Source organism: Salvelinus alpinus, chromosome 10, assembly GCF_045679555.1.
Source record: "Salvelinus alpinus chromosome 10, SLU_Salpinus.1, whole genome shotgun sequence".
In the NCBI taxonomy this organism is placed as follows: Eukaryota; Metazoa; Chordata; class Actinopteri; order Salmoniformes; family Salmonidae; genus Salvelinus; species Salvelinus alpinus.
Genome location: NC_092095.1, coordinates 34,000,902 through 34,027,193, shown reverse-complemented (window position 1 = coordinate 34,027,193; position 26,292 = coordinate 34,000,902). Strand labels below are relative to the sequence as shown.

Sequence of the window (26,292 nt, the reverse complement as noted above, 5' to 3'; positions counted from 1 at the left end):
TGTTTAGAGCATTGGGCTAGTAACCAAAAGGCTGCAACTTCAAATCCCTCAGCTGACAAGGTACAAATCTGTCGTTCTGCCCCTGAACAAGGCAGTTAACCCACTGTTCCTAGGCCGTCATTGAAAATAAGAATTTGTTCTTAACTGACTTGCCTAGTTAAATAGAATGTATTTTGACTTGTTTTAACAAAGTTTAGCGGTAGATTTTTGGATTCCTTTCTCCGCATGTTGAACGAGTGGATTACTCAAATCGATGGCGCAAACTAACCTGACTTTTTGGGATATAAGAAGGATTTTATCTAACAAAACGACACTACATGTTATAGCTGGGACCCTTTGGATGACAAATCAGAGGAAGATTTTTAAAAAGTAAGTGAATATTTAATCGCTATTTGTGAATTTATGAAACCTGTGCCGGTGGAAAAATATTTTGATGTGGGGCGCCGTCCTCAAACAATCGCATGGCATGCTTTCGCTGTAATGGCTACTGTAAATCGGACAGTGCAGTTAGATTAACAATAATTTAAGCTTTCAACCGATATAAGACACTTGTATGTACCTACATGTTTAATTTCCATAATTTGTATGATTATTTATTTGAATTGCGCGCCCTCCAGTTTCACCGGAAGTTGTCCCGCTAGCGAGACGCCTATCCCAGAAAGGAAAATCCAATGTTGGTGAAAAATAAATCTTTAAAGATTCATACGGGCACAAAAGGCACTCTTTTTGTGGAACGACCCTGATGACTATCAGTTTCAGAGAGTTGATGATAGCCTACCCTCCTCATCTGGCCAGATGCCTTCTTTGAGCATAAGGACACACTTGGCAAGAGATTACACCAACAAGGGGAGGATGTCTGTGATTCAATCACTGAGGTGTGAATGATGCCCACGATCTCCATGTCATTCACACACAGAGAGTAGTAAAGAAAGGAGATAGTGATATGAACACACACACACAAACTCATGCGCACACACACACACACACACACTGTTGAAACCAACGCTGAGACAGAAATTTGAGCACTTGTTACTGGATCAGGATTATGTGGCCTGCACTATATTTGCTGGCGTCTTTAGTTTACACAAATTTCTACTGGGCACTACGAGAGGAGCTAATTTTACATCCTGCAGTGATGCACTTTCTCAGGCTGTGTCTCCACTACTCCTTTAACCCAGTCCCAACAGTACTCCTTTAACCCAGTCCAACACTGTCCCTCTAACCCAGTCCCAGTCCCAACAGTACTCCTTTAACCCAGTCCAACACTGTCCCTCTAACCCAGTCCAACACTACTCCTTTAACCCAGTCCAACACTGCTCCTTTAACCCAGTCCAACACTGTCCCTCTAGCCCAGTCCAACACTACTCCTTTAACCCAGTCCAACACTACTCCTTTAACCCAGTCCAACACTACTCCTTTAACCTTTAACCCAGTCCAACACTGTCCCTTTAACCCAGGCCAACACTGTCCCTTTAACCCAGTCCAACACTGCACCTTTTACTGCAGTGGGCTAAATCAGGGTCACACATGGTAGTTTTACACAAATCTACCTCAAACACATGGTTATGGACTTATGAAAAAGAAGACACCTGTAGATATAGAGTTGAAATTTATTCAATTTTGAGTTTGCATCCCAATATTACACTTTATATACATCACATATTACTGAAATATAAGAAAACTAAAACACCAGATTTTCAGTTGTAATTGAAAAAAACATGTTTATTCATTGTGAAATTATGAAAAATATTTATAACATTCGACCCATGAAGCCACTAGAGGGCGATTTTGTCATTTGACTGCAGGGAATTAACCCGGCCCAAATACATTTAAAAACTAAAAGATTTGGGGTTTTGAATGCAACCCTGATCATACCAAGGGAGAATCTCAATTCCACAAACCTTGCATCCTCTCTCCTCGCCTCCTCAAAACCCATTGGATGAAAAAGCCAGAGGTCAGGCCCCTCGAACCTTCAACCTTCTCCTCCAATGGGTTTTGAGAAGGAGGCAAGGATAAAGGAGAGAGGACGTGAGAAGAATGCAATTGAGATCCTCCCCAAATCTACTTCTAGCCCCTGAAGGCAGAGGGCAGTACCCTACTGTAAATCTGAAAGAGATCAGCGATTGGGAAGAGATCTGAAAGAAAATTCAACATAAAGTGGAGATCATTTGGATTAGTGATGTTGAAGGACACATTTTTTTTGAAGTTGAACGCCCCAATTGCCTATCTATTTATCCACACTTAAAACAAGCTGAAGCTATTTTAAATGGATTGGTATTTATAGATTTGAGAAGACTAATATGTATGGCACAGAGGATTAGGATGACATCAAACGTCTTATTATCAATGTAGGCCTAAACTGTTCATCAGGCTACAAAACGACTTTTATTTTTAGTAATAAATGTATGTAGTTACCATTTCAAACGAATGTAGTCAAGAATTAATGAACAGTTACAGTTACATTAAATTGTTCTAATGAAGGCCTACTGGTAGTGTCACTATGGGTCAAATGTTTGATTGAATGACTCATCGACAGTGGGACTTTCCTTAGGGACTTGCCACCACACGCACTTGTGAAGCAATAGTCCCGCGAGAGGGGTGTCGTGGATACATGGATGCATGACCCTGCTGCCCCAAATCGCGCTTGCGCAGCGTTTCTGACTTTCCCACTCTGTCCCCCGTACGTACCATGGCGTCCACGGAGGAGGACGGCTCGGTTGAAGAGAAAGAAAACAACAACAAGAAGAGGACGAAAAGTGCCATCGCTGTCGCATGGCTTACATTTTACAACATCGCCATGACGGCCGGGTATGTCAATTATTCTGCCCTATCGCTGGTTATAAAGTAGCCACTCCCTTAAAACTTCGTTATGCACCAGAGCGCTGTGAGCAAGCGCGTGTGGCTGTTTATAGGTCCGCGGTGTCTCTGACAGTGCAAGTGCCCAATCTGTTGCCGAATTTAGTGACAGACAGCGCCCATGAAGTTTGAACAGTGAGCAAAATAAATGTAAAAGACTTGATAGGTAGGGTGTCCAAGTAGACAATTCTCAAATAATCAATATGTGGATCTTTTTAGTGAATATAACGGCGGTACAAGTGCGGCCCCCGGCGCGGGTTCAGCCTTTCCAAATACGGTCGATTACACTTTGTCAGCGTCATGCCCAGCACTACCTCGACAGTTGCAGTGATAAGTATAGACAGCGCACTGACACTGGAGCTTCGGTTTGGGCGAGTGAAATGCCCAATAAGCAGATTTTAATAACTGCAAGTTTATGCGCTACAAAGTGCGCGGGCGCGATGACGCAATTATTTCACTTAGTGTTCGTATAGTCCTTGTAATGAACACACAAAACGAACTTAATTTAATAGTTGTCAAGTTTTCAATGATTTATTAAGCTGTTGATGATGTCTTAAGTTCATTTTCATTGGTCTGGGTCACTTAAACTGAGAATGGCACTTTTTGGAGATATGCGTAAAATGCGCATTTATGGAGCTGTTGGAGCCATGTTTTCTCCACTTACACTCATTGTACTGTAGCTCCCATTCGTCGTCTGCTACTCACATAATGGGTATTTTAGTATTACATGAAGGTGTGAAAACTAGGTTCAGTTACCTAGTTCAAGAGACATGCGCACTGAGGTAGTTCTAAGCCCCTGTACATGATCAGAGTAAACATATACCAATGTTGATTCAAACCGTCAAAGAGCTGTTAAAATAGTGACTATTGGAATCAAACTATTCATTGACATTTTAAATCATGTGTGTACATTTGTCCCTTCTCTCCAAATGATAGCACTAACCTACACCTATATTATCCAATCATCTTTATATGATAGTAACTGTTAGTAACAGAACCGTTTTGCAAGTCCTAAACCCCATTAATTTAATTAGCATCAAATAAACCCTCATGAATTATTGTGCTGAGACAGAGATCATATATTTGCAATACAATAGTAATGTACTCTCAGGTAATACACTGAAGTGGTTGTATTCAGTAGGTCCTAAATGATGTTGATTTTTCAAACAGATTGTGTCTTCAAACAGATAATACACTTGTTGCACAGCTTGAGCACTTGACCCATCGACCTAGCACCTGAGCTCAAACACTGAACAGTAGCCACTAGGCTACAGCAGTCGCTGCAAAAGTATCAGATCAATCTGGTTTAGCAGAAGCACATCCCTTTATAACAGGTGGTGGCAGTAGTGTATGTCTCACTAATCCCTGACAAAGTTTGATTTAACTTCAAGGTACACTCTGAAACGTCACATAAACGGTGGAGATTTACATGGGCACTTGACACCTCGTCGGATTTAGACGATGTCGTGTAATGTCCTAGGACTAATCCTACTATGAGCCCGTTTACTCATGAATACCGAATCAAGGTGTGATTGTAGAAAATTCCCACTCACTCTCCACCAATTACCAGTCACACACATTTACAGGTTCCTGCAGATACCCTCCTCTCACCTTGTGTTCTTACACAAGCTATTTTTCAATTATCTAAATGAGGGACGTCAAAATGTGACAAAAAATTTGTGATTTCAATTTGAGGCCTTTGCAGACTGCGATTTTAGCCTTTTTATGCCACGATTTTGCCGTCCCAGACGAAATGTCCACGTCATGGGCAAATTCTTATGTCGTAAACGATTGTTGAACGTCTACGCTCGTTCATTGTGATGGTCTAGGTCTGCCGATTTAAGAACCACTACCTTGCTGCGACAAAGTTCAGTCAGTGTTAGAATTTGTTTGTCTTTATCGTGTGACGTAAGTGTGACTGGTGTTACAAGCCGATCTCGGTGACTGACCAATAGGAACCCGGCCGGCATTGAGTATGCACACAATACGATTATTGTGAATAGTCATATTAATATAATAGTTTGATTTAAATGTTCCAGATGCTGTGAAAGAAGAACGATTTCCCAAATAAACTTGTTTAGCCTACATGACACATCTGAAATCAGGCTACTGATGGGATTTTGATAAATGCAATCAAAATAAACGTTCTACCACAGCGACCATGTTATTTTGGGGAAGCTTATTCGCTTCCGAGTTCGGACATATAAAGTTTATATGTGAAAACTATTTCTAAAATGCATATATTTTTCTGAACTCTTCTCGTGCAGAGAGTGAGGCTTGTGCTGCTGGTGCTGGCACATGCGCAAGCCAATTCTTTATTAGATATATTTTTTGAAACTTTTATTTAACTAGGCAAGTCAGTTAAGAACAAATTATTATTTACAATGACAGCCTACCCCGGCCAAACCCTAACCTGGAATCGTAGAATGTCGCAGAATGTGACGACAGAAATGAAGCGAATTGTACAATCTGGCCAGGTTGATATCAAGATTTTAATTTGGTAACCTCGCACAGTGTGACGGATAATCGTAAAAGACTGGATCCGACGTGCAGTCTGCAAAGACCTTTAGTGAAATAATGGACACGGTTGAGGAAATTATGTAATTTGGCCTCCATCATTGCTAATACTGTGTGTTTGTGATCCTATAACATTTTTTGTTGTTGTAAAGTTACCTATTTTAGAGGAAAAGAACAACTGTATGCCGAGACCCTTAGACACCTTCAGAAACATACCTTCACAGAGATCTATCGCACAGCTGACCTAGTAGACTAGTGAATTTAAAGGGAGCACAGTCTGTTTCCTCTGTAAAGCTCAACAAGGGGCTGTATTTATCAAGCGTCTCAGGGTAGGAGTGTTGATTTAGGATTAGTTTTGCCCTTTAGATCCCAATAATAAAGATTACAGTGGGGCAAAAAAGTATTTAGTCAGCCACCAATTGTGCAAGTTCTAACACTTAAAAAGATGAGAGAGGCCTGTAATTTTCATCATAGGTACACTTCAACTATGACAGACAAAATGAGAAAAAAAATCCAGAAAATCACATTGTAGGATTTTTTATGAATTTATTTGCAAATTATGGTGGAAAATAAGTATTTGATCACCTACAAACAAGCAAGATTTCTGGCTCTCACAGACCTGTAACTTCTTCTTTAAGAGGCTCCTCTGTCCTCCACTCGTTACCTGTATTAATGGCACCTGTTTGAACTTGTTATCAGTATAAAAGACACCTGTCCACAACCTCAAACAGTCACACTCCAAACTCCACTATGGCCAAGACCAAAGAGCTGTCAAAGGACACCAGAAACAAAATTGTAGACCTGCACCAGGCTGGGAAGACTGAATCTGCAATAGGTAAGCAGCTTGGTTTGAAGAAATCAACTGTGGGAGCAATTATTAGGAAATGGAAGACATACAAGACCACTGATAATCTCCCTCGATCTGGGGCCCCACGCAAGATCTCACCCCGTGGGGTCAAAATGATCACAAGAACGGTCAGCAAAAATCCCAGAACCACACGGGGGGACCTAGTGAATGACCTGCAGAGAGCTGGGACCAAAGTAACAAAGCCTACCATCAGTAACACACTACGCCGCCAGGGACTCAAATCCTGCAGTGCCAGACGTGTCCCCCTGCTTAAGCCAGTACATGTCCAGGCCCGTCTGAAGTTTGCTAGAGAGCATTTGGATAATCCATAAGAAGATTGGGAGAATGTCATATGGTCAGATGAAACCAAAATATAACTTTTTGGTAAAAACCCAACTCGTCGTGTTTGGAGGACAAAGAATGCTGAGTTGCATCCAAAGAACACCATACCTACTGTGAAGCATGGGGGTAGAAACATCATGCTTTGGGGCTGTTTTTCTGCAAAGGGACCAGGACGACTGATCCGTGTAAAGGAAAGAATGAATGGGGCCATGTATCGTGAGATTTTGAGTGAAAACCTCCTTCCATCAGCAAGGGCATTGAAGATGAAACGTGGCTGGGTCTTTCAGGATGACAATGATCCCAAACACACCACCTGGGCAACGAAGGAGTGGCTTCGTAAGAAGCATTTCAAGGTCCTGGAGTGGCCTAGCCAGTCTCCAGAACTCAACCCCATAGAAAATCTTTGGAGGGAGTTGAAAGTCCGTGTTGCCCAGCAACAGCCCCAAAACATCACTGCTCTAGAGGAGATCTGCATGGAGGAATGGGCCAAAATACCAGCAACAGTGTGTGAAAACCTTGTGAAGACTTACAGAAAACGTTTGACCTCTGTCATTGCCAACAAAGGGTATATAACAAAGTATTGAGATAAACTTTTGTTATTGACCAAATACTTATTTTCCACCATAATTTGCAAACAAATTCATAAAAAATCCTACAATGTGATTTTCTGGATTTTTTTTTCTCATTTTGTCTGTTATAGTTGAAGTGTACCTATGATGAAAATTACAGGCCTCTCTCATCTTTTAAAGTGGGAGAACTTGCACAATTGGTGACTGACTAAATACTTTTTTGCCCCACTGTACATGGACAGGGAGGACCTGATCCTAGATCAGCACTCCTACTCTGAGCCGAATGATACATACAGCCCCTGGTCTTCTGTGTAAGTTCTGTACAAGAACTTTCACACCTCTGTTTACCCTGATCTTTACCCATGACTAAAGCCATGGATAATTAGCTTTAAATGGTCCTCAAAACGGACCCACAATTACATTGAACAAAAATATGAAATGCAACATGCAACAATTTCAAAGATTTCACTGAATTTCAGTTCATACTGTATAAGAAAATCAGTCAATTGAAATACATTCATTGGGACCTAATCTATGAATTCCACATGAATGGAAATACAGATATGCATCTGTTGGTCACAGATACCCTAAAAAAAAGGTAGGGGCGTGGATCAGAAAACCAGTCAGTATCTGGTGTGACCACCATTTGTCTCATGCAGCGCTTCACATCTCCTTTGCAAAGAGTTGATCCGGCTGTTGATTGTGGCCTGTGGAATGTTGTCCCACTCCTCTTCAATGGCTGTGCGAAGAGGCTGGATATTGGCGGGAACTGGAACACGCTGTCATACATGTCGATCCAAAGCATCCCAAACATGCTCAATGGGTGACATAACTGGCGAGTATGCAGGCCATGGAAGAACTGGGACATTTTCAGTACAGATCCTTACAACACGGGGCCGTGTATTATCATGCTGAAACATTAGGTGATGGCGGCGGATTAATGGCACTACAATGGGCCTCAGGATCTCGTCACGGTATCTCACAGCATTCAAATTGCCATCGATAAAATGCAATTGTGTTCGTTGTCCTTAGCTTATGCCTGCCCATACCATAACCCCACTGCCACAATTGACCACACAACGCCATACTGCCCAGTACAGTTGAAACAGGGATTAAACCGCGAAGAGCACACTTTTCCAGCATGCCAGTGGCTATTTCAAAGGTGAGCATTTGCCCACTCAAGTCAGTTACGACACCAAACTGCAGACAGGTCAGAACCCTGGTGAGGACAACGAGCACGCAGATGAGCTTCCCTGAGACAGTTTCTGACAGTTTGTGCATAAATTAATCGGTTGTGCAAACCCACAGTTTCATTTCAGACGATCCCGCAGGTGAAGAAGCCGGATGTGGAGGTCCTGGGCTGGCCTGGTTACATGTGGTCTGCGGTTGTGAGGCCAGTTGGACGTTCTGCCAAATTCTCTAAAACGACATTGCAGGCTGCTTATGGTAGAGAAATTAACATTGCATTCTCTGGCAACAGCTCTGGTGGATATTCCTGCAGTCAGCATGCCAATTGCATGCTCCCTCAACTTAAGACATCTGTGGCATTGTGTTGTGTGACAAAAATGCACATTTTAGACAGGCCTTTTATTGTCCGCAGCACAAGGTGCACTTGTGTAATGATCATGCTGTTTAATCAGCTAATTTTACATGCCACACCTGTTAGGTGGATGGATTATCTTGGCAAAACAAACAATTTCACAAACAGGAATGTAAACATATTCGTGCACAAAATTTGAGAGAAACAAGCTTTTTGTTCGTGTGGAACATTTTTGCAATCTTTCATTTCAGCTCATGAAACATGGGACCAACACTTTACATGTTGCCTTTATATTTTTGCTCAGTATAAATACTAAAACATGTATTTTGATTCAAACATAATTATACAGAAAGGTCACAAGGACCTATTGGTTTTATTACTGTGAGATATTTGTGTTGTATCCTGATTGTAATAGACCAATAAAGATCGCATTGTATTTAGTATAGTGCTCTACATATTAAACATACTTCATTGTAGATACAAATGGTGTCTGCACCAGATTGTTCAGTGATTTCCTTGAAAAATGTTCATTCATTATTCACATATACAGTACCAGCCAAAAGTTTGGACACACTGACTCATTCCAGGGTTTTTCTTTATTTGTACTAATTTCTACATTGTAGAATAATAGTGAATACATCAAAACTATGAAATAACACATATGGAATCATGTAGTAACCAAAAAAGTGTTTTTCCAAGCATTCTGTGTTTACATTCTGTCTGGCTTATAGCTGTGCTGTAATGACTGATGTACAGTATAAATAGATTATTGTGAAGTACCAGGCTAGAGACAAAGTCTTGTTCACATTGGCAATTTGAAGTGACAAAAAAAAAAGATTCATATCCAATTCAAATCTGTTATTTTTCCTGCAGTCTGAACAGCCAAAAAACACATGCAATCAGATATTTCAAGCCACATTTCAAACCACCTTCGTGATTCCTGACATTGCGACTCGTCTGAATAGACAAATCTGATATATTTGCCCTCAAGTGGTTTTTAGATTTTATTTGCCATATCTCAGTGCTTGCTACAGTAGCTACTCTGTTGACAGTTTGACAAGAACATGTGGTAGGTAACTAGCTTGTTAATTGTTTACAAACAAATGTGCTCGAACGAGAAACAGCTCCTTAGCTAGTTAAGTGACTGCTGTGGCTAGCCAAAAAGGACTCGTTTTTTTAAAGCCTCAAAGGATATGATCCAACTTTCAAGTGTTCTTACACTATGATTTTTGAACATTCAAAGCAACTGGGACACGTCCATGGCAGGCATTGTTGTCACGGACACGTCCATGGCAGGCATTGTTGTCACCTTAGCTTGCTACATAACTTCTGAGGGATAAAAAGTATGAGCACCACCACCAATCAGCCTACACCACTGCACGCACACACATTGTTACTATGACAACTAGCGTAGCCAGGATAGCAAATGACTGTTGTCTGAACACACATCTGATTTGATCACTTGTAACTTGATGTTTGGACAGTCAGTACTCCAAAACGGATTTGAAAAACAATACTGATTTGAGTATTAAGGCCTGCAGTGTGTACAAGGCCTTAGATGTCGTGTAGAAGGGAGTTGGCCCTTGCTGTTTCCCCAACTGACGCTGTGGATGCGTCCCAAATGGCACCTTATTCACTACATAGTGCACTACTTTTGACTAGAGCCCTGGTCAGAAGTAGTGGTCTATGTGAGGAATATGGTGCCATTTGGGACGCATCATTGGTGATGAGGCATACAAGTTTAGCTGGTGTCAATGCTACTTGCTGACAATAGTACTGGAAAACTACATAGGTCAACAATCACACACAAGTAGGTTAGGTCATAAAAGTTGAGACCGAAAAAGCTAAAAACCCCAACCTTAACTATGGGAACAAAGTGATTGAACCAATAACTTTTGAGCTCTAACTCTAAAGTGGTACAATACATCAGTGAACATCTCATTCCAAAGTCATGGGCATTAATATGCTATAACAGCATCCACTCTTCTGGGAAGGCTTTCCACTAGATGTTGGAACATTGCTGCCGGGACTTGTTTCCATTCTGCCACAAGAGCATTAGTGAGGTCGAGCACGGATGTTGGGCGAGTAGGTCTGGCTCGCAGTCGGCGTTCCAGGTCAGTCAAGTTCTTCCACACCGATCTTGACAAACAATTTCTGTATGGACCTCGCTTTGTGCATGGGGTCATTGTCATACTAAAACAGGAAAGGGCTTTCCCCAAACTGTTGCCGCAAAGTTGGAAGCACAGAATTGTCTAGAATGTCATTGTATGCTGTAGCATTAAGATTTCCCTTCACTGGATCTACCATGAAAAACAGCCCCAGACCATTATTCCTCCTCCACCAAACTTTACAGTTGGCACTATGCATTAGGGCAGGTAGCGTTCTCCTGGCATCCGCCAAACCCAGATTCATCTGTCGGACAGCCAGATGGTAAAGCGTGATTCATCACTCCAGAGAGCGCATTTCCACAGCTTCAGAATCCAATGGTGGCGAGCTTTACATCACTCCAGCCGGCGCTTGGCATTGCACATGGTGATCTTAGGCTTGTGTGCGGCTGCTCGGCCATAGAAACCCATTTTATGAAGCTCCCGTTGAACAGTTCTTGTGCTGATGTTTCTTCCGGGGGCAGTTTGGAACGCGTTAGTGAGTGTTGCAACCGAGGACAAAACATTTTTAGGCACTTCAACTCTCACTGGTCCCGTTCTGTGAGCTTGTGTGGCCTACCACTTCACGGCTGAGCCGTTGTTTCTCCTAGACGTTTCCACTTCACAATAACAGCACTTACAGTTGACCGGGGCAGCTTTAGCAGGGAAGAAACGTGACAAACTGACTTGTTGAAAAGGTGGCATCCTATGATGGTGCCACATTGAAAGTCACGGAGCTCTTTAGTAAGGACATTCTACTACCAATGTTTGTCTATGGAGATTGCAGGGCTGTGTGCTCGATTTTATACACAGACTTTTGTATATATAGTGTATCTATTAAGTAATCTTTGTCCTTCTCATGCACACTTAAACTGTATTTAGCATTAAAGTCGTTTCAGATGTTGTAAATATTGTCTCTTTTCCAGGTGGCTGGTTTTGGCTATGGCAATGATGCGCTTCTACGTCCAGAAAGGCACACACAAGGGTCTGTACAAAAGTATAGCAAGGACACTCAAGTTTTTCCAGACCATTGCGTTAGTTGAGGTGAGTTTCTGAAATATCATCATAGTTCACTAGTAGCCACATTCACACAAACACACACTCGTCTCAAAGTGTTCCATGAAAACAGATTATAAAACAGTTAAACGCTGAAATGATTGGTAAGATCCTTCTAATGTGAGCTTTAAATACTCTGAAGCTGAGCTTTGATACTGAGATCCTTGGTTAATACTAAGAAGTGAGAAGAGATAATTCACCTGATTCTGTTTTTTAAGTATTTTGTTTGGTTATGCGTTAGAGAAACATGGAGTTCTAAAAGTGCAATGGGCCGGATTCTAATACATGCTGGCAGCGGTATATCATACATGTACTCCAGAGGCAGCGGCTTAGACCGCTAGACCACCCAAGGCCACGAGTCACTGATTCTTATTTGTTGTCTTTCAGGTGGTGCATTGTGCAATCGGTATGTATGGTCTTGAATGACAACCATGCAATGTGAATATAACCAGATCTCCTACTTCTGACGTTAATGTTGATTTCCATGGTTCTTGTCGTATAGGAATCGTGAGGACCTCTGTAATTGTGACCGGGGTTCAAGTATGTTCACGAATCTTCATGGTGTGGTTCATCACCAACAGCATCAAACAGGTGACTATCTCATTTATGGAGTTGGAGTTGGTGTGAGGTGAAGTTCCCCAGAGACACTGGTCTTGGTTCAGTTTAGCATTTTCCCCAATAATGGTTAAGTTTAGGATTGGGGAACGGAAAGCTGACCCCCCTGGCGGCCAACTGTAGTAGTGTCCTACTGTTCAACATGGACCCCCTTAAGTGTTAACTATCTTCTCCCTCCTTGTTTTGTTCCGTTCTTTGTTGGAAGATCCAGAACGAAGAAAGTGTAATCCTCTTCTTGGCCGTTTGGACGTTTACAGAGATTACCAGATATTCCTTCTATACATTCAATCTGCTCAACCACCTGCCATACTTCATCAAATGGGCCAGGTGGAGATGGGGATGGGGATGGGAGGGCTGGGTTTTGGGTAGCTCTGGTCCAGGGCGTTTACGTGCACCTTGCTGATGCCGAGCGTTCTCAGCATCAGCAAGCTGCATGCAAACGCCCAGGGGTGTCCGGGGCTGTCGCAGTTCTTGGAATGTTGGTCTGGTTTGATTGGTGTTTGCCGTGGCATGCTTCCCACTACAGACAGACTGGTTTCACATCAGTATTGTGATGTCACAGGGAATACAGTAGTAGCCTGGGGAAGGTATCTCCTTGCTCATAACCATACAGCATGTGATCAGCATGAGTGTGTTGTTTATTGATTAGCACCTTGTTAGCCATTCTCTATGGACGTTGGTTGACCTAATTGCTAACGCTTAGTACTCTGGCATTATCACTTTGATTTATGCGCTAGGAGACGGTTATGGGTAATTGATGGATTACATGGGAGGTGATCAGGCATTGATAAGCATTCAGATCAGAGATTGGAGAAAATGTGGTGACACTATCAGTGCAGGGATTCTGATTTATTCCGTGCCATATGTATCAAGCATCTCTATGCTCATCAAGGATCAGTTTTCACAATGGGTAAGATTTTTTTCTTTAAGCAATGGCTTTTTTCTGGACACTCTTCCGTAAAGCCCAACACTGTGGAGTGTATGGCTTAAAGTGGTCCTATGGACAGATACTCCAATCTCCGCTGTGGAGCTTTGCAGCTCCTTCAGGGTTATCTTTGGTCTCTTTGTTACTTCACTGATTAATGCCCTCCTTGCCTGGTCTGTGAGTTTTGGTGGGCGGCCCTCTCTTGGCAGGTTTGTTGTGGTGCCATATTCTTTCCATTTCTTTAATAATGGATTTAATGGTGCTCTGTGGGATGTTCAAAGTTTTGAATATTTTTTTATAACCCAACCCTAATCTGTACTTCTTCACAACTTTGTCCCTGACCTGTTTGGAGCACTCCTTGGTCTTCATGGTGCCACTTGCTTGGTGGTACCCCTTGCTTAGTGGATGCACGCACCCCTTCTTCGTTTTTAATTTTAAACAAGTAATTTTTTTCATTTCACTTCACCAATTTGGACTATTTTTTGTATGTGCATTACATGAAATCCACATAAAAATAAATTTAAATTACAGGTTGTAATGCAACAAAATAGCAAAAACGCCAAGGGGGATGAATACTTTTGCAAGGCACTGGACTTGGACAGCGGGGAGCTGATCCTATATCAGCACTCCTACTCTGAGACGCTTGATACTTTGGGGTCCTGGTCAAGAGAAGAGTGACATTATCCTCAATGTCATAAAGGATAACTTTTTTTATTGGCTGGGTGTAATGTATTTAAGTGATAATGCCCAAGAAGCTGGTGTTTGGAGGATATATTGGCACGGGTGTTGTTAGTCCCGAGATGAAGTCGCTCTGGTGGACATTCCTGCAGTCAGCATGCCAATTGCACGCTCCCTCAAAACATGAGACTGTGGCATTGTGTTATGTGTCAAAACTGCACATTTTAGAGTGGCCTTTTATTGTCCCCAGCACAAGGTGCACCTGTGTAACGATCATGCTGTTTAATCAGCTTTTTGATATGCCACACCTGTCAGGTGGATGGATTATCTTGGCAAAGGAGAAATGCTCACTTACAGGGATGTAAATGAATTTCAGCACAGAATTTGAGAGAAATAATATTTTGGTGCGGTTGGAAAATTTCTGAGATCTTTTATTTCAGCTCATGAAACATGGGACCAACACTTTACATGTTGCATTTATATTTTAGTTCAGTGTAGTATTTCAACCCAGATCTGCGCTTCAGTCTCAGACATACGCAAACAACTACACACAAAAAAACGTGGGGTTATTTGGTAAGGGTGATGGTTTTATGTGGAACCATAATGACTCACGCAACCATTTTGAGCCCTTCAATGGTTCTTTACAGTGCACAAAAGGATTCTTTGCTCTTTTAGTGATAATTAAAAGGTAGTGGAGGCGGCTCACAGCTCTTTTTGTGCAACCGTGAGTGAGAGTTTCATTCCAGTTGATCTAATGTAATGTGTTGTGTTACGCAATTAAATATTATATATCACTATGGCTAGTGACAGTGTTTTGTGAAAGACTCATGTATGGCCTTGTGTCAATTAAGAATGGTTGACTAAATCAGTCAGTGGCTGTCAATTCTCTTCTCGGGGACCCCCAGCTGTTCCAAAGGTAGCTTTCTTGATTCAAATCGTCAGTTAACATAATAATATCACATGGAATTTTAAGATTGAGAGGTTATTTTGTATGAACATTCTCCTATAAAGAGCCATTAAAAAAAGGATTCTACTGTATATAGCCCCAAAAATGGTTGTTACCATAGTGGAACCCTTTTTTTATGTTGCTATATAGAAGCTTTTTTTTATGTTTCTTTATAGAACCTTAGGGTTATTTATAGCACCTTACAGGTTCCATTTAAAACCTTATGAGTATTTATTGAATCTTCAAAAAAATAAAACATATACATATATAGCACTCAAGACAATTCCGCAATGGAAGCCAAAAACCCCCAATCTAAATCAAATCAAATCAAATTTTATTAGTCACATACACATGGTTAGCAGATGTTAATGTGAGTGTAGCGAAATGCTTGTGCTTCTAGTTCCGACAATGCAGTAATAACCAACAAGTAATCTAACCTAACAATTCCACAACTACTACCTTACACACACACACAAGTGTAAAGGGATAAAGAATATGTACATAAAGATATATGAATGAGTGGTGGTACAGAACGGCATGGCAGATGCAGTAGATGGTATAGAGTACGGTATATACATATGAGATGAGTACTGTAGGGTATGTAAACATAAAGTGGCATAGTTTAAAGTGGCTAGTGGTACATTTTTACATAATTTCCATCAATTCCCATTTTTAAAGTGGCTGGAGTTGAGTCAGTATGTTGGCAGCGGCCGCTAAATGTTAGTGGTGGCTGTTTAACAGTCTGATGGCCTTGAGATAGAAGCTGTTTTTCAGTCTCTCGGTCCCTGCTTTGATGCACCTGTACTGACCTCGCCTTCTGGATGATAGCGGGGTGAACAGGCAGTGGCTTGGGTGGTTGTTGTCCTTGATGATCTTTATGGCCTTCCTGTGACATCGGGTGGTGTAGGTGTCCTGGAGGGCAGGTAGTTTGCCCCTGGTGATGCGTTCTGCAGACCTCACTACCCTCTGGAGAGCCTTACGGTTGTGGGCGGAGCAGTTGCCGTACCAGGCGGTGATACAGCCCGACAGGATGCTCTCGATTGTGCATCTGTAGAAGTTTGTGAGTGCTTTTGGTGACAAGCCGAATTTCTTCAGCCTCCTGAGGTTGAAGAGGCGCTGCTGCGCCTTCTTCACAACGCTGTCTGTGTGGGTGGACCAATTCAGTTTGTCCGTGATGTGTACACCGAGGAACTTAAAACTTTCCACCTTCTCCACTACTGACCCGTCGATGTGGATAGGGGGGTGCTCCCTCTGCTGTTTCCTGAAGTCCACAATCATCTCCTTTGTTTTGTTGACGTTGAGTGTGAGGTTATTTTCCTGACACCACACTCCGAGGGCCCTCACCTCCTCCCTGTAGGCCGTCTCGTCGTTGTTGGTAATCAAGCCTACCACTGTAGTGTCATCCGCAAACTTGATGATTGAGTTGGAGGCGTGCATGGCCACGCAGTCGTGGGTGAACAGGGAGTACAGGAGAGGGCTCAGAACGCACCCTTGTGGGGCCCCAGTGTTGAGGATCAGCGGGGTGGAGATGTTGTTACCTACCCTCACCACCTGGGGGCGGCCCGTCAGGAAGTCCAGGACCCAGTTGCACAGGGCGGGGTCGAGACCCAGGGTCTCGAGCTTGATGACGAGTTTGGAGGGTACTATGGTGTTAAATGCTGAGCTGTAATCGATGAACAGCATTCTCACATGGGTATTCCTCTTGTCCAGATGGGTTAGGGCAGTGTGCAGTGTGGTTGCGATTGCGTCGTCTGTGGACCTATTGGGTCGGTAAGCAAATTGGAGTGGGTCTAGGGTGTCCGGTAGGGTGGAGGTGATATGGTCCTTGACTAGTCTCTCAAAGCACTTCATGATGACGGAAGTGAGTGCTACGGGGCGGTAGTCGTTTAGCTCAGTTACCTTAGCTTTCTTGGGAACAGGAACAATGGTGGCCCTCTTGAAGCATGTGGGAACAGCAGACTGGGATAAGGATTGATTGAATATGTCCGTAAACACACCAGCCAGCTGGTCTGCGCATGCTCTGAGGACGCGGCTGGGAATGCCGTCTGGGCCTGCAGCCTTGCGAGGGTTAACACGTTTAAATGTTTTACTCACCTCGGCTGCAGTGAAGGAGAGCCCGCAGGTTTTGGTAGGGGGCCGTGTCAGTGGCACTGTATTGTCCTCAAAGCGGGCAAAAAAGTTGTTTAGCCTGTCTGGGAGCAAGACATCCTGGTCCGCGACGGGGCTGGTTTTCTTTTTGTAATCCGTGATTGACTGTAGACCCTGCCACATACCTCTTGTGTCTGAGCTGTTGAATTGCGACTCGATTTTGTCTCTGTACTGGGACTTAGCCTGTTTGATTGCCTTGCGGAGAGAATAGCTACACTGTTTGTATTCGGTCATGCTTCCGGTCACCTTGCCCTGGTTAAAAGCAGTGGTTCGCGCTTTCAGTTTCACGCGAATGCTGCCGTCAATCCACGGTTTCTGGTTTGGGAATGTTTTAATCGTTGCTGTGGGTACGACATCGTCAATGCACTTCCTAATGAACTCGCTCACCGAATCAGCATATTCGTCAATATTGTTGTTGGACGCGATGCGGAACATATTCCAATCCGCGTGATCGAAGCAGTCTTGAAGCGTGGATTCAGATTGGTCGGACCAGCGTTGAACAGACCTGAGCGCGGGAGCTTGTTGTTTGAGTTTCTGTTTGTAGGCTGGAATCAACAAAATGGAGTCGTGGTCAGCTTTTCCGAAAGGGGGGCGGGGGAGGGCCTTATATGCGTCGCGGAAATTAGTATAACAATGATCTAGGGTTTTTCCAGCCCTGGTAGCACAATCGATATGCTGATAGAATTTAGGGAGTTTTGTTCTTAGATTAGCCTTGTTAAAATCCCCAGCTACGATGAATGCAGCCTCAGGGTGTGTGGTTTCCAGTTTACAAAGAGTCAGATAAAGTTCGTTCAGGGCCATCGATGTGTCTGCTTGGGGGGGAATATATACGGCTGTGATTATGATTGAAGAGAATTCCCTTGGTAGATAATGCGGTCGACATTTGATTGTGAGGAGTTCTAGATCAGGTGAACAGAATGACTTGAGTTCCTGTGTGTTGTTATGATGATCACACCACTTCTCGTTAATCATAAGGCATACCCCCCCGCCCCTCTTCTTACCGGAAAGATGTTTGTTTCTGTCGGCGCGATGCATGAAGAAACCAGCTGGCTGCACCGACTCCGTTAGCGTCCCTTGAGTTAGCCATGTTTCCGTGAAGCAGAGCACGTTGCAATCCCTGATGTCTCTCTGGAATGCTACCCGTGCTCGGATTTCATCAACCTTATTGTCAAGAGACTGGACATTGGCGAGTAGTATGCTAGGGAGTGGAGCGCGATGTGCCCGTCTCCGAAGCCTGACCACGAGACCGCCTCGTTTGCCCCTTTTTCAGCGTCGCACAGGGTCGCCGGCTGGGATCAGATCCATTGTATTGGGTGGAAGGCAAAACACTGGATCCGTTTCGGGAAAGTCATATTCCTGGTAGGAACGATGATGAGTTGACGTTAATCGTATATTCAGTAGTTCCTCCCGACTGTATGTAATGAAACCTAAGATTACCTGGGGTACCGATGTAAGAAATAACACATAAAAAAACAAAATACTGCATATTTTCCAAGGAACGCGAAGCGAGGCGGCCATCACTTTTCGGCGCCGGAAGTAGGAGATACTAGTACTATTTAAATGTGTGTACTTTAACACATGGCATCAGCTGATGATGACAGGGGGTCAGGTGTCTGTTAGACCCCAGTCCAACAGCTAAGCAGTGCTGTAGTAAAAATGCCAATTTCTCATGTCTGTCATTATACACGACACTCATAAAAACCTCTATTTACTGCCGCTGTCAGCAGACTGGTGACATAACGTGGGCCTATCAGGAGCAGTAGTGATGTGTAACTGTCAGCCTCGCATATCTGAGGGCCCTCATATGAAATGTGAGCACTGGGGAAGAATGCAGACTACACACGTGGGAAGCAATCCGACCGACCCATAGTCCTGGGATCCTATTGCTAAGAGCATGCTTCTTTCCGTTCAAAATATGAATGTCTAAAAATTTGATTAGAGACATACACCGTTTATTGGCTGTGCAGTGGCTATGAAGTGGGGTGACAATGAGACTCCTGCTTTTTCAGTGACTTCAGCAAGTCAGGTCTTGTTCCTGTGACCGCAGTACGGTTCATTCAATATATTTTTTTTTACATGTACGACAGGTCTCTTTGGTTTGCAGGTTTGCTTCCCTTGTCTTGATCAGTTAGTTTAGCTCCCGTTCTCCCCCTCTCTTGTCCTCCCCCTTTCCCCATTCCCCTCCAAGTGTTCTAAGGGGTTAATTTACACAGGGAGGGGAGCAGCCAGGCCCACACAGGGGGGGAGAGGGGCTCATATTCAGCTGCTCCTGTTTTTAAGACCATCTGTTTTGGGCATGGAATGCTCGCCCAACATTTCTCTCACATCCTCCGAGACACTCCCCAGTACCGCCGCCACGTTATTGAGTAAATTCAGGATTCTTACGCACCGCCGTCTCCACATATATAGATCCCTCTCCTTTGATAACCGACTGGTTTGTTTTCCCCTACATTTTTGTACCCTTTTGGAATAGAATACAGTGGTGTTATAAAATAAATATTTCTGGGTTGATTATTAACCAATGCAGCCGTTTTTATCTCAATATCAAATAATTTCTGGGTAACAATTAAGTACCTTACTGTGACATGTTTTAAATTAAAATGGTCAAAAATAGCTTCTTGGCAAAGAGCAATTTCACAAGCAACAATTTTGTTAGGACTGTCTGGGAGTGGCCTGGTGAGGAGGGGAAAACAGAACACTAGCTGTTATTGGCAGAGAGGTTTGGAACTCTCTTTCTTATTGGCCTAACTAATTTGCCGCCTGGTGAAAATTCCATCCCTCCAAAACAAACTGAAATTTCAGGCAGTCTTTTCAAACAGCTCTTACACCAAAATGTATTCACAATTTCACAGTATTATTCCAACCTCATGGTGTGGAAATCGCGTTCTAAACTGCACTGGGACTTTAAACATCTCCATTGAAAGTGTTTTTAAGTCCGGGACTAGGCTTAATCTGTGTCCGGGAAACAGCGCCACAGTGTTTGAATACCGGTAATTTCTCATGATGTGCAGAATTTTTAAATAATTGTTCATGACGTGCAGAAATAAAATAATGTTAAAACACTTTGAAAATCATTAATGGAGCTGATCCTTTTGGGACATTCCAAATGACACACTATTCCTAGAGCCGTATATGGGCCCTGATCAAAAGTAGTGCACTATATAGGGAATAGGGAGCCATTTGGGACACCGCCATAGTTGACATTGCATAAAGCTACACTGTAACAAATTGCTGTAAATTTACAGCAAAACTTTAACAATTAGCTACTATAATTCTATAGTACAGTACTGTAATGAGAAATACATTATGGGGGCTAAATGGCATTCTGCTACACTCCTGTAAAATTACAATAGCATTTTACAGTACTGTGTTACATGTCTTTCTGTATATTTACAGCAGCAAACTGTGAATTGTGGAAAAATGTTGTGGGCGGCGAAAATAATCTCTGGCTCATTAACATATTTTGAGGCGTGCCTTGTTGCACCAATTATTAAGAATGCGGTACCCCACCAAATACAGTACCATACCATATTTTTTTGTATTTGTCTTGTAAATCTACAGTAACTTACTGGCTACTGTGCTGCCAGTAATTTACTGTAATTCAGTACGAGAATACACTACCATACTGTATTTTTTAAATCTAAAAACCTTTTCCTGTAAATCTACAGTAATTACTGGCTACTGTGCTACCAGTAACTTACTGTAATTCAGAACCACCCCCACGGAATACAGTACAATACTGTAATTTTGGAGTGCTAAAAACCTTTAGTGAGTCTATGGTTTTGTTGTGGCTCATTAACACATTGAAGTGTGCCTTGTAAGAAGCCATACTTGTTTCACCCGTTAGTGAGAATGCTGTACCAATTTAAGTGGTATGTGGTAGTACTTCCCTAACAATTAATGTATATAGGGGACAGGTCAGAGTGACAGCAAGTCTCAAACCTTTAATGGGTGAGTGTTTAGCCATGTCCTTTTGTCCTGTAGTCCCTACCAGTTTAGAAGCCTTTGTTAAGTAAGGCCTCTGCAAGTGATATGAGACACCAAATATTTATTGGTATGCTGTAATATGTAATTACATATTCACTTATAGCAATTGCTGTAATTTTCTTAAAATACAATTGTCTAATAAAAAGCATGAACTGGCGCACACCCAGAGAAAATAATTTAGTATAGAGGCTGACTAACGGTGAATAAACAGTAAGCTATAAAAATGTAAAATAAACAGTCGCACACTCATATATATATATACACACACACTACCGTTCAAATGTTTGGGGTCACCTAGAAATGTCCTTGTTTTTGAAAGAGAATCACTTTTTTTTCCCATTTAAAATAACATCAAATTGATCAGAAATACAGTGTAGACATTGTTAATGTTCTAAATGACTATTGTAGCTGAAAACGGCAGATATTTTTTTAAAATATCTACATAGGTGTACAGAGGCCCATTAACAGCAACCATCACTCCTGTGTTCCAATGGCACTTTGTGTTAGCTAATCCAAGTTTATCATTTTAAAAGGCGAATTGATCATTAGAAAACCCTTTTGCAATTATGTTAGCACAGCTGAAAAGTGTTGTCCTGATTTAAAGAAGCAATAAAACTGTCCTTCTTTAGACTACTTGAGCATCAGCATTTGTGCGTTTGATTACAGGCTAAAAATGGCCAGAAACAAAGAACTTTCTTCTGAAACTTGTCAGTCTATTCTTGTTCTGAGAAATTAAGGCTATTCCATGCGAGAAATTGCCAAGAAACTGAAGATCTGGTACAACACTGTATACTACTCCCTTCACAAAACAGCGCAAACTGGCTCTAACCAGAATAGAAAGAGGAGTAGGAGGCCCCGGTGCACAACTGAGCAAGAGGACAAGTACATTAGAGTGTCTAGTTTGAGAAACAGACGCCTCACAAGTCCTCAACTGGCAGCTTCATTAAAGAGTACCAGCAAAACACCAGTCTCAACGTCAACAGTGAAGAGGTGACTCCGGCATGCTGGCCTTGTTCAGGGGCAGAACGCACAATTTTTACCTTGTCAGCTCGGGGATTCAATCTGAGCAACCTTTCGGTTGCTGGCCCAACGCTCTATCTACTAGGCTACCTGCCACCCCCACTCTTATCCAGAGCGACTTACAGTCAGTGTAAGGTAAACAAGAATATACCACAGTCATAGCAAGTAAAAAAAGTATGCTATCATTACTGAGAATGTTGTAGTTAAGCGGGCTACTTGCAAGTATATACATTTGTATTGGAAAATACAAAATACATGTATTCTAATGAAACTTTTACAAAATAGGCTGCATGAATTGTAGTTCAGGCCAGTGAAATACAAATTACAAAATGGGTATTGAAAGTATTGAAATACCTATATCAAATACATGTAACAGATATACTGCTCGTCATTGGCACTAGCTACCTGCACTGTAAATTTGCAACAGTTTACTAACCACTGTGCTTCCATTAATGCACTGTAAATTCTAGAAATACAGCATGTTAATGTAGTCAGGTGTTCCAGTAATATGCTGTAAATGTGGTTACAGTAAATGTCATGTAAGTCTACAGTAATTTATTGGCTTCTGTGCTACCAGTATTTTACTGTAAATGTACAGTAAATTACTACTGGCTACTTTGCTGCCAGTCATTTATTGTAAAAATTACAATAAATGTTTTATAGTGTAAGGTGAAGAATAACCTACTGCAAGTCTAATGTCTAATGTTGTTCTGGTGTCGGTGTGTTAAGACAGTGGTTCCCAACCAGGGATACTAGGACCACTGGGGAGAAGACTTATGAAACTCATGATAGCATAGGCTTACTGGTGAAATGTACATGAGAGTGTACTTCAGGGGTACACCGAGCAGAGCAAAATTCCGTTGGTGGTACAGTAGCCGAAAACGGTTGGGAACCACTGTGTTTCGATTACCAAAGTGACAGCTGATATGTTTTTGTTATCAGCCAATTAGTGGCCTAATTCTTCATTTTGCAGTGCAGTAATCCAACAGTGTGAATTTGTGTTTTCAGTTGTTCTTTGCTACACGGCCCCTGAGCTGAATAGTGTGTATGTGTGTACATACGTGCGTGCATGCCTCTATGTGTGTTAATAATGACTCTCCTCTCCCTGTCAGATACAACATGTTTATCATCATGTACCCTCTCGGAGTGGCCGGAGAACTCCTGACCATTTACACTGCTCTGCCATATGTTCGCAAAACCGGAATGTTGTCCATGAGGCTCCCCAACAAGTATAACGTCTCCTTTGACTACTACTACTTCCTCATTATCGTCATGCTCTCCTATATCCCATGTAAGCAGCAACGTACAACGTGTTTGTATGTTCAGCCTATAGGTGGACGTTAGTTACTCATGGGTCTTCACGGTCTCTTGTTTTGACCAGCAGAATTGTTCAGTAGTTTGTGACCGCTGTTGTTAATTTGGAATTGTTTTCGGGATGTTTTGAATAATTAGTAGGACCTAGTGTTTGAGCTAACAAAAATTATGTTCAAGTGCATTTCTGTCTTTTATGGCTAGTTGGATACTAGATCTAGACCCAATACTCACCTATATCCCAGCCCTGAGAACTTCCCTGAAGACTCTTTGTTAAAATATTGATCTGGACTGGATAAGTGTTTAGATTGTTGGGTAAATAGCTCTCGCTCTATTCTCTCCTCTCCCCTCGTCTCTCTCTCTCCTAGTGTTCCCACAGCTCTACTTCCACATGCTCCGTCAGAGGAGAAAGGTGCTTCTTGGGGAGATCATAGTAGAGAAGGATGAGTAGAACCGCCTCAGTCCAGCACCTGGCGTTCGTTTTGGGACAGCGAGTGTGCACAGCTCCCCTGCCGCCACATCCATTCACCTTTGGTACCGCGCTCCACCGCACTCCACATGCAACAAAATGGACCGGGAGAGTCAGACGAATACTAACATCGCCGGAAAAGCCATGTAATAATCACGGAAAAAGAATTAAACATCACAGTCACCACAATAACCCAACTGGACTAAATACAGTGCTGCGAGAGAAATCATAACCCAACAGGAATAACAGTCATCAGAATCATCACTGAATCAGTCATCACCAAACTCATCAATCAACGAGAGGAATCATTACAGAACTGGAATAGTCATCATTGTGGAAAGAATGAATAAATATCATCTCTAGCCGGAATCATTATCATCGCAAAACTGGAACATAATGCTGCGCACCCATCATTGTGGGTTCCACTGTGTCTTCACTGTCCAGGTGTAGAGATCTAGATCCCCAGAAAGAGAACGCACTGAATCCACCAGCCAGCGTGGCCACAGCATACTGCACTGAAACCCTGCAACCTGATAGCATAATACTGCACTGATTACCTTCTACACCTGCTAAAAACATAATACTGCACTGATTACCTTCTACACCTGCTAAAAACATAATACTGCACTGATTACCTTCTACACCTGCTAAAAACATAATACTGCACTGATTACCTTCTACACCTGCTAAAAACATAATACTGCACTGATTACCTTCTACACCTGCTAAAAACATAATACTGCACTGATTACCTTCTACACCTGCTAAAAACATAATACTGCACTGATTACCTTCTACACCTGCTAAAAACATAATACTGCACTGATTACCTTCTACACCTGCTAAAAACATAATACTGCACTGATTACCTTCTACACCTGCTAAAAACATAATACTGCACTGATTACCTTCTACACCTGCTAAAAACATAATACTGCACTGATTACCTTCTACACCTGCTAAAAACATAATACTGGAAGGCGCCTGCTGTGCATTGAGTCAACCACACAGCAGATACATACTGCACCCACCTTCAGTGCAAGATAGAGGAAGTTCAAGGGAACCAGGAAGTGGTGATATGGAAGAATGGAGGAGGAGAGATGATCGTTGAGTCCCCTGAGCAGTTTTTTTTCTCAATCGGCTATTTATTTTTTTCAGAATTTATAAGCGTTTTCCACCACAGTGATTTTATACGGAAATAGCGTGTGGCAACAATGACTAGACAAGCTAAAAAAATATATAAACAATTATGCGTAGACGTATTATACCTCGACAATAAACAGACATTTTGGCAATATGCTGCTTCCTTGGTTTATGTGTGTTGTACTTTATTTGTAAACAATGTGAAACAGCAACATTAGTAGGCTATTTTATGCACAGATCGGATCATTTGAAGAATGACTTAATTTATTCACATATCACCTGGTTGCCAATATTATATGGTTTGTAAGGCAGTAATACACTTGTATTGAATGTTATTAGTACTTTAGGTGTAGCTGAGACTGCTTAAACATGTTAAACTTGTTTTCCTAATGTTCTCTACATGTTGCTTTAATGTTTACCAAGAGCTCAGTCAAATGTATTTACAAGTGTGCATCTTAAACAAGGTTACAACTACAGAAAAGCGCTTGTTTTTTTAAAAGTTCAAGCCAACTTAGAAGACAGAAGATAAGAGAGAAATTATTTCTGAGCTCTCACAGTCTTCAGTTAGTCACTGTTTTGTTCTTTATGTTTAAAAATCTGTGTTCAGGATCCCATTGTCCTGGTTGGTATTGTACTGGTCGTTAGTGTTAGATTCCCTCTACTAAAAGGTGCTACTGTGTCAGATCGTTTCAAACTTCTGTGCAGCTGAAGGAGAAACTGGAAAGTGGAATGGAGATAGGAACGGAAAACAGAATGTGAAATGTTTTGGGGAAAAGATGTACAACTTGACGTGTTCATCGAATTGTATGCACTGTGATATCGGGCCCCGTGCTACAGTGTACTGAATTAATTGACATAATGCTATGAATCAGGGTTAGACAAGAAAGAAACAATAAAACTCAATGTCAAAAATCACTGGACAATTATTATTTTTCCAGCCACAAATGTACAGTACATGTGAAGATGCAGTACAGTATCTTATAAGTGTAAGTACAAAAACGTGGATCCAAGGATGGAACCAACTTCCTAGCACCATAGAGGCAAATGAGACCTCTGGCAAGATCTCCAGTACGAGAGACGTGCTGTGTTCTCGCCTGACTATATTACACTGCCAGAACTCGCAACATCTGGATAGGTGTTCAACCGCCAGATCATATGATATAGCTTTACAGATTCCAC

General features: G+C 42.2%; 1 protein-coding gene across 3 annotated transcripts; it reads left to right on the top strand.

The window, feature by feature from the left end:
* Window positions 1–2,614: 2,614 nt before the first annotated feature.
* LOC139531969 (very-long-chain (3R)-3-hydroxyacyl-CoA dehydratase 1-like) lies at window positions 2,615–26,012 on the top strand. 3 transcript variants are annotated; one of them, XM_071329016.1, is made up of 7 exons: window positions 2,615–2,808; window positions 11,742–11,859; window positions 12,259–12,277; window positions 12,374–12,462; window positions 12,692–12,813; window positions 23,303–23,419; window positions 23,870–26,012. In XM_071329016.1, exons 1-7 carry the CDS (start codon window positions 2,690–2,692, stop codon window positions 23,946–23,948), a joined length of 663 nt encoding a protein of 220 aa, XP_071185117.1. In that variant the 5' UTR covers window positions 2,615–2,689; the 3' UTR covers window positions 23,949–26,012. The 3 variants fall into 3 exon arrangements, with proteins under 3 accessions (XP_071185117.1, XP_071185116.1, XP_071185114.1); XM_071329015.1 differs by having other exon boundaries at window positions 2,616–2,808; window positions 12,698–12,813; window positions 23,303–23,481; XM_071329013.1 differs by having other exon boundaries at window positions 2,620–2,808; window positions 23,303–23,481.
* The last annotated feature ends 280 nt before the right edge of the window (window positions 26,013–26,292 follow it).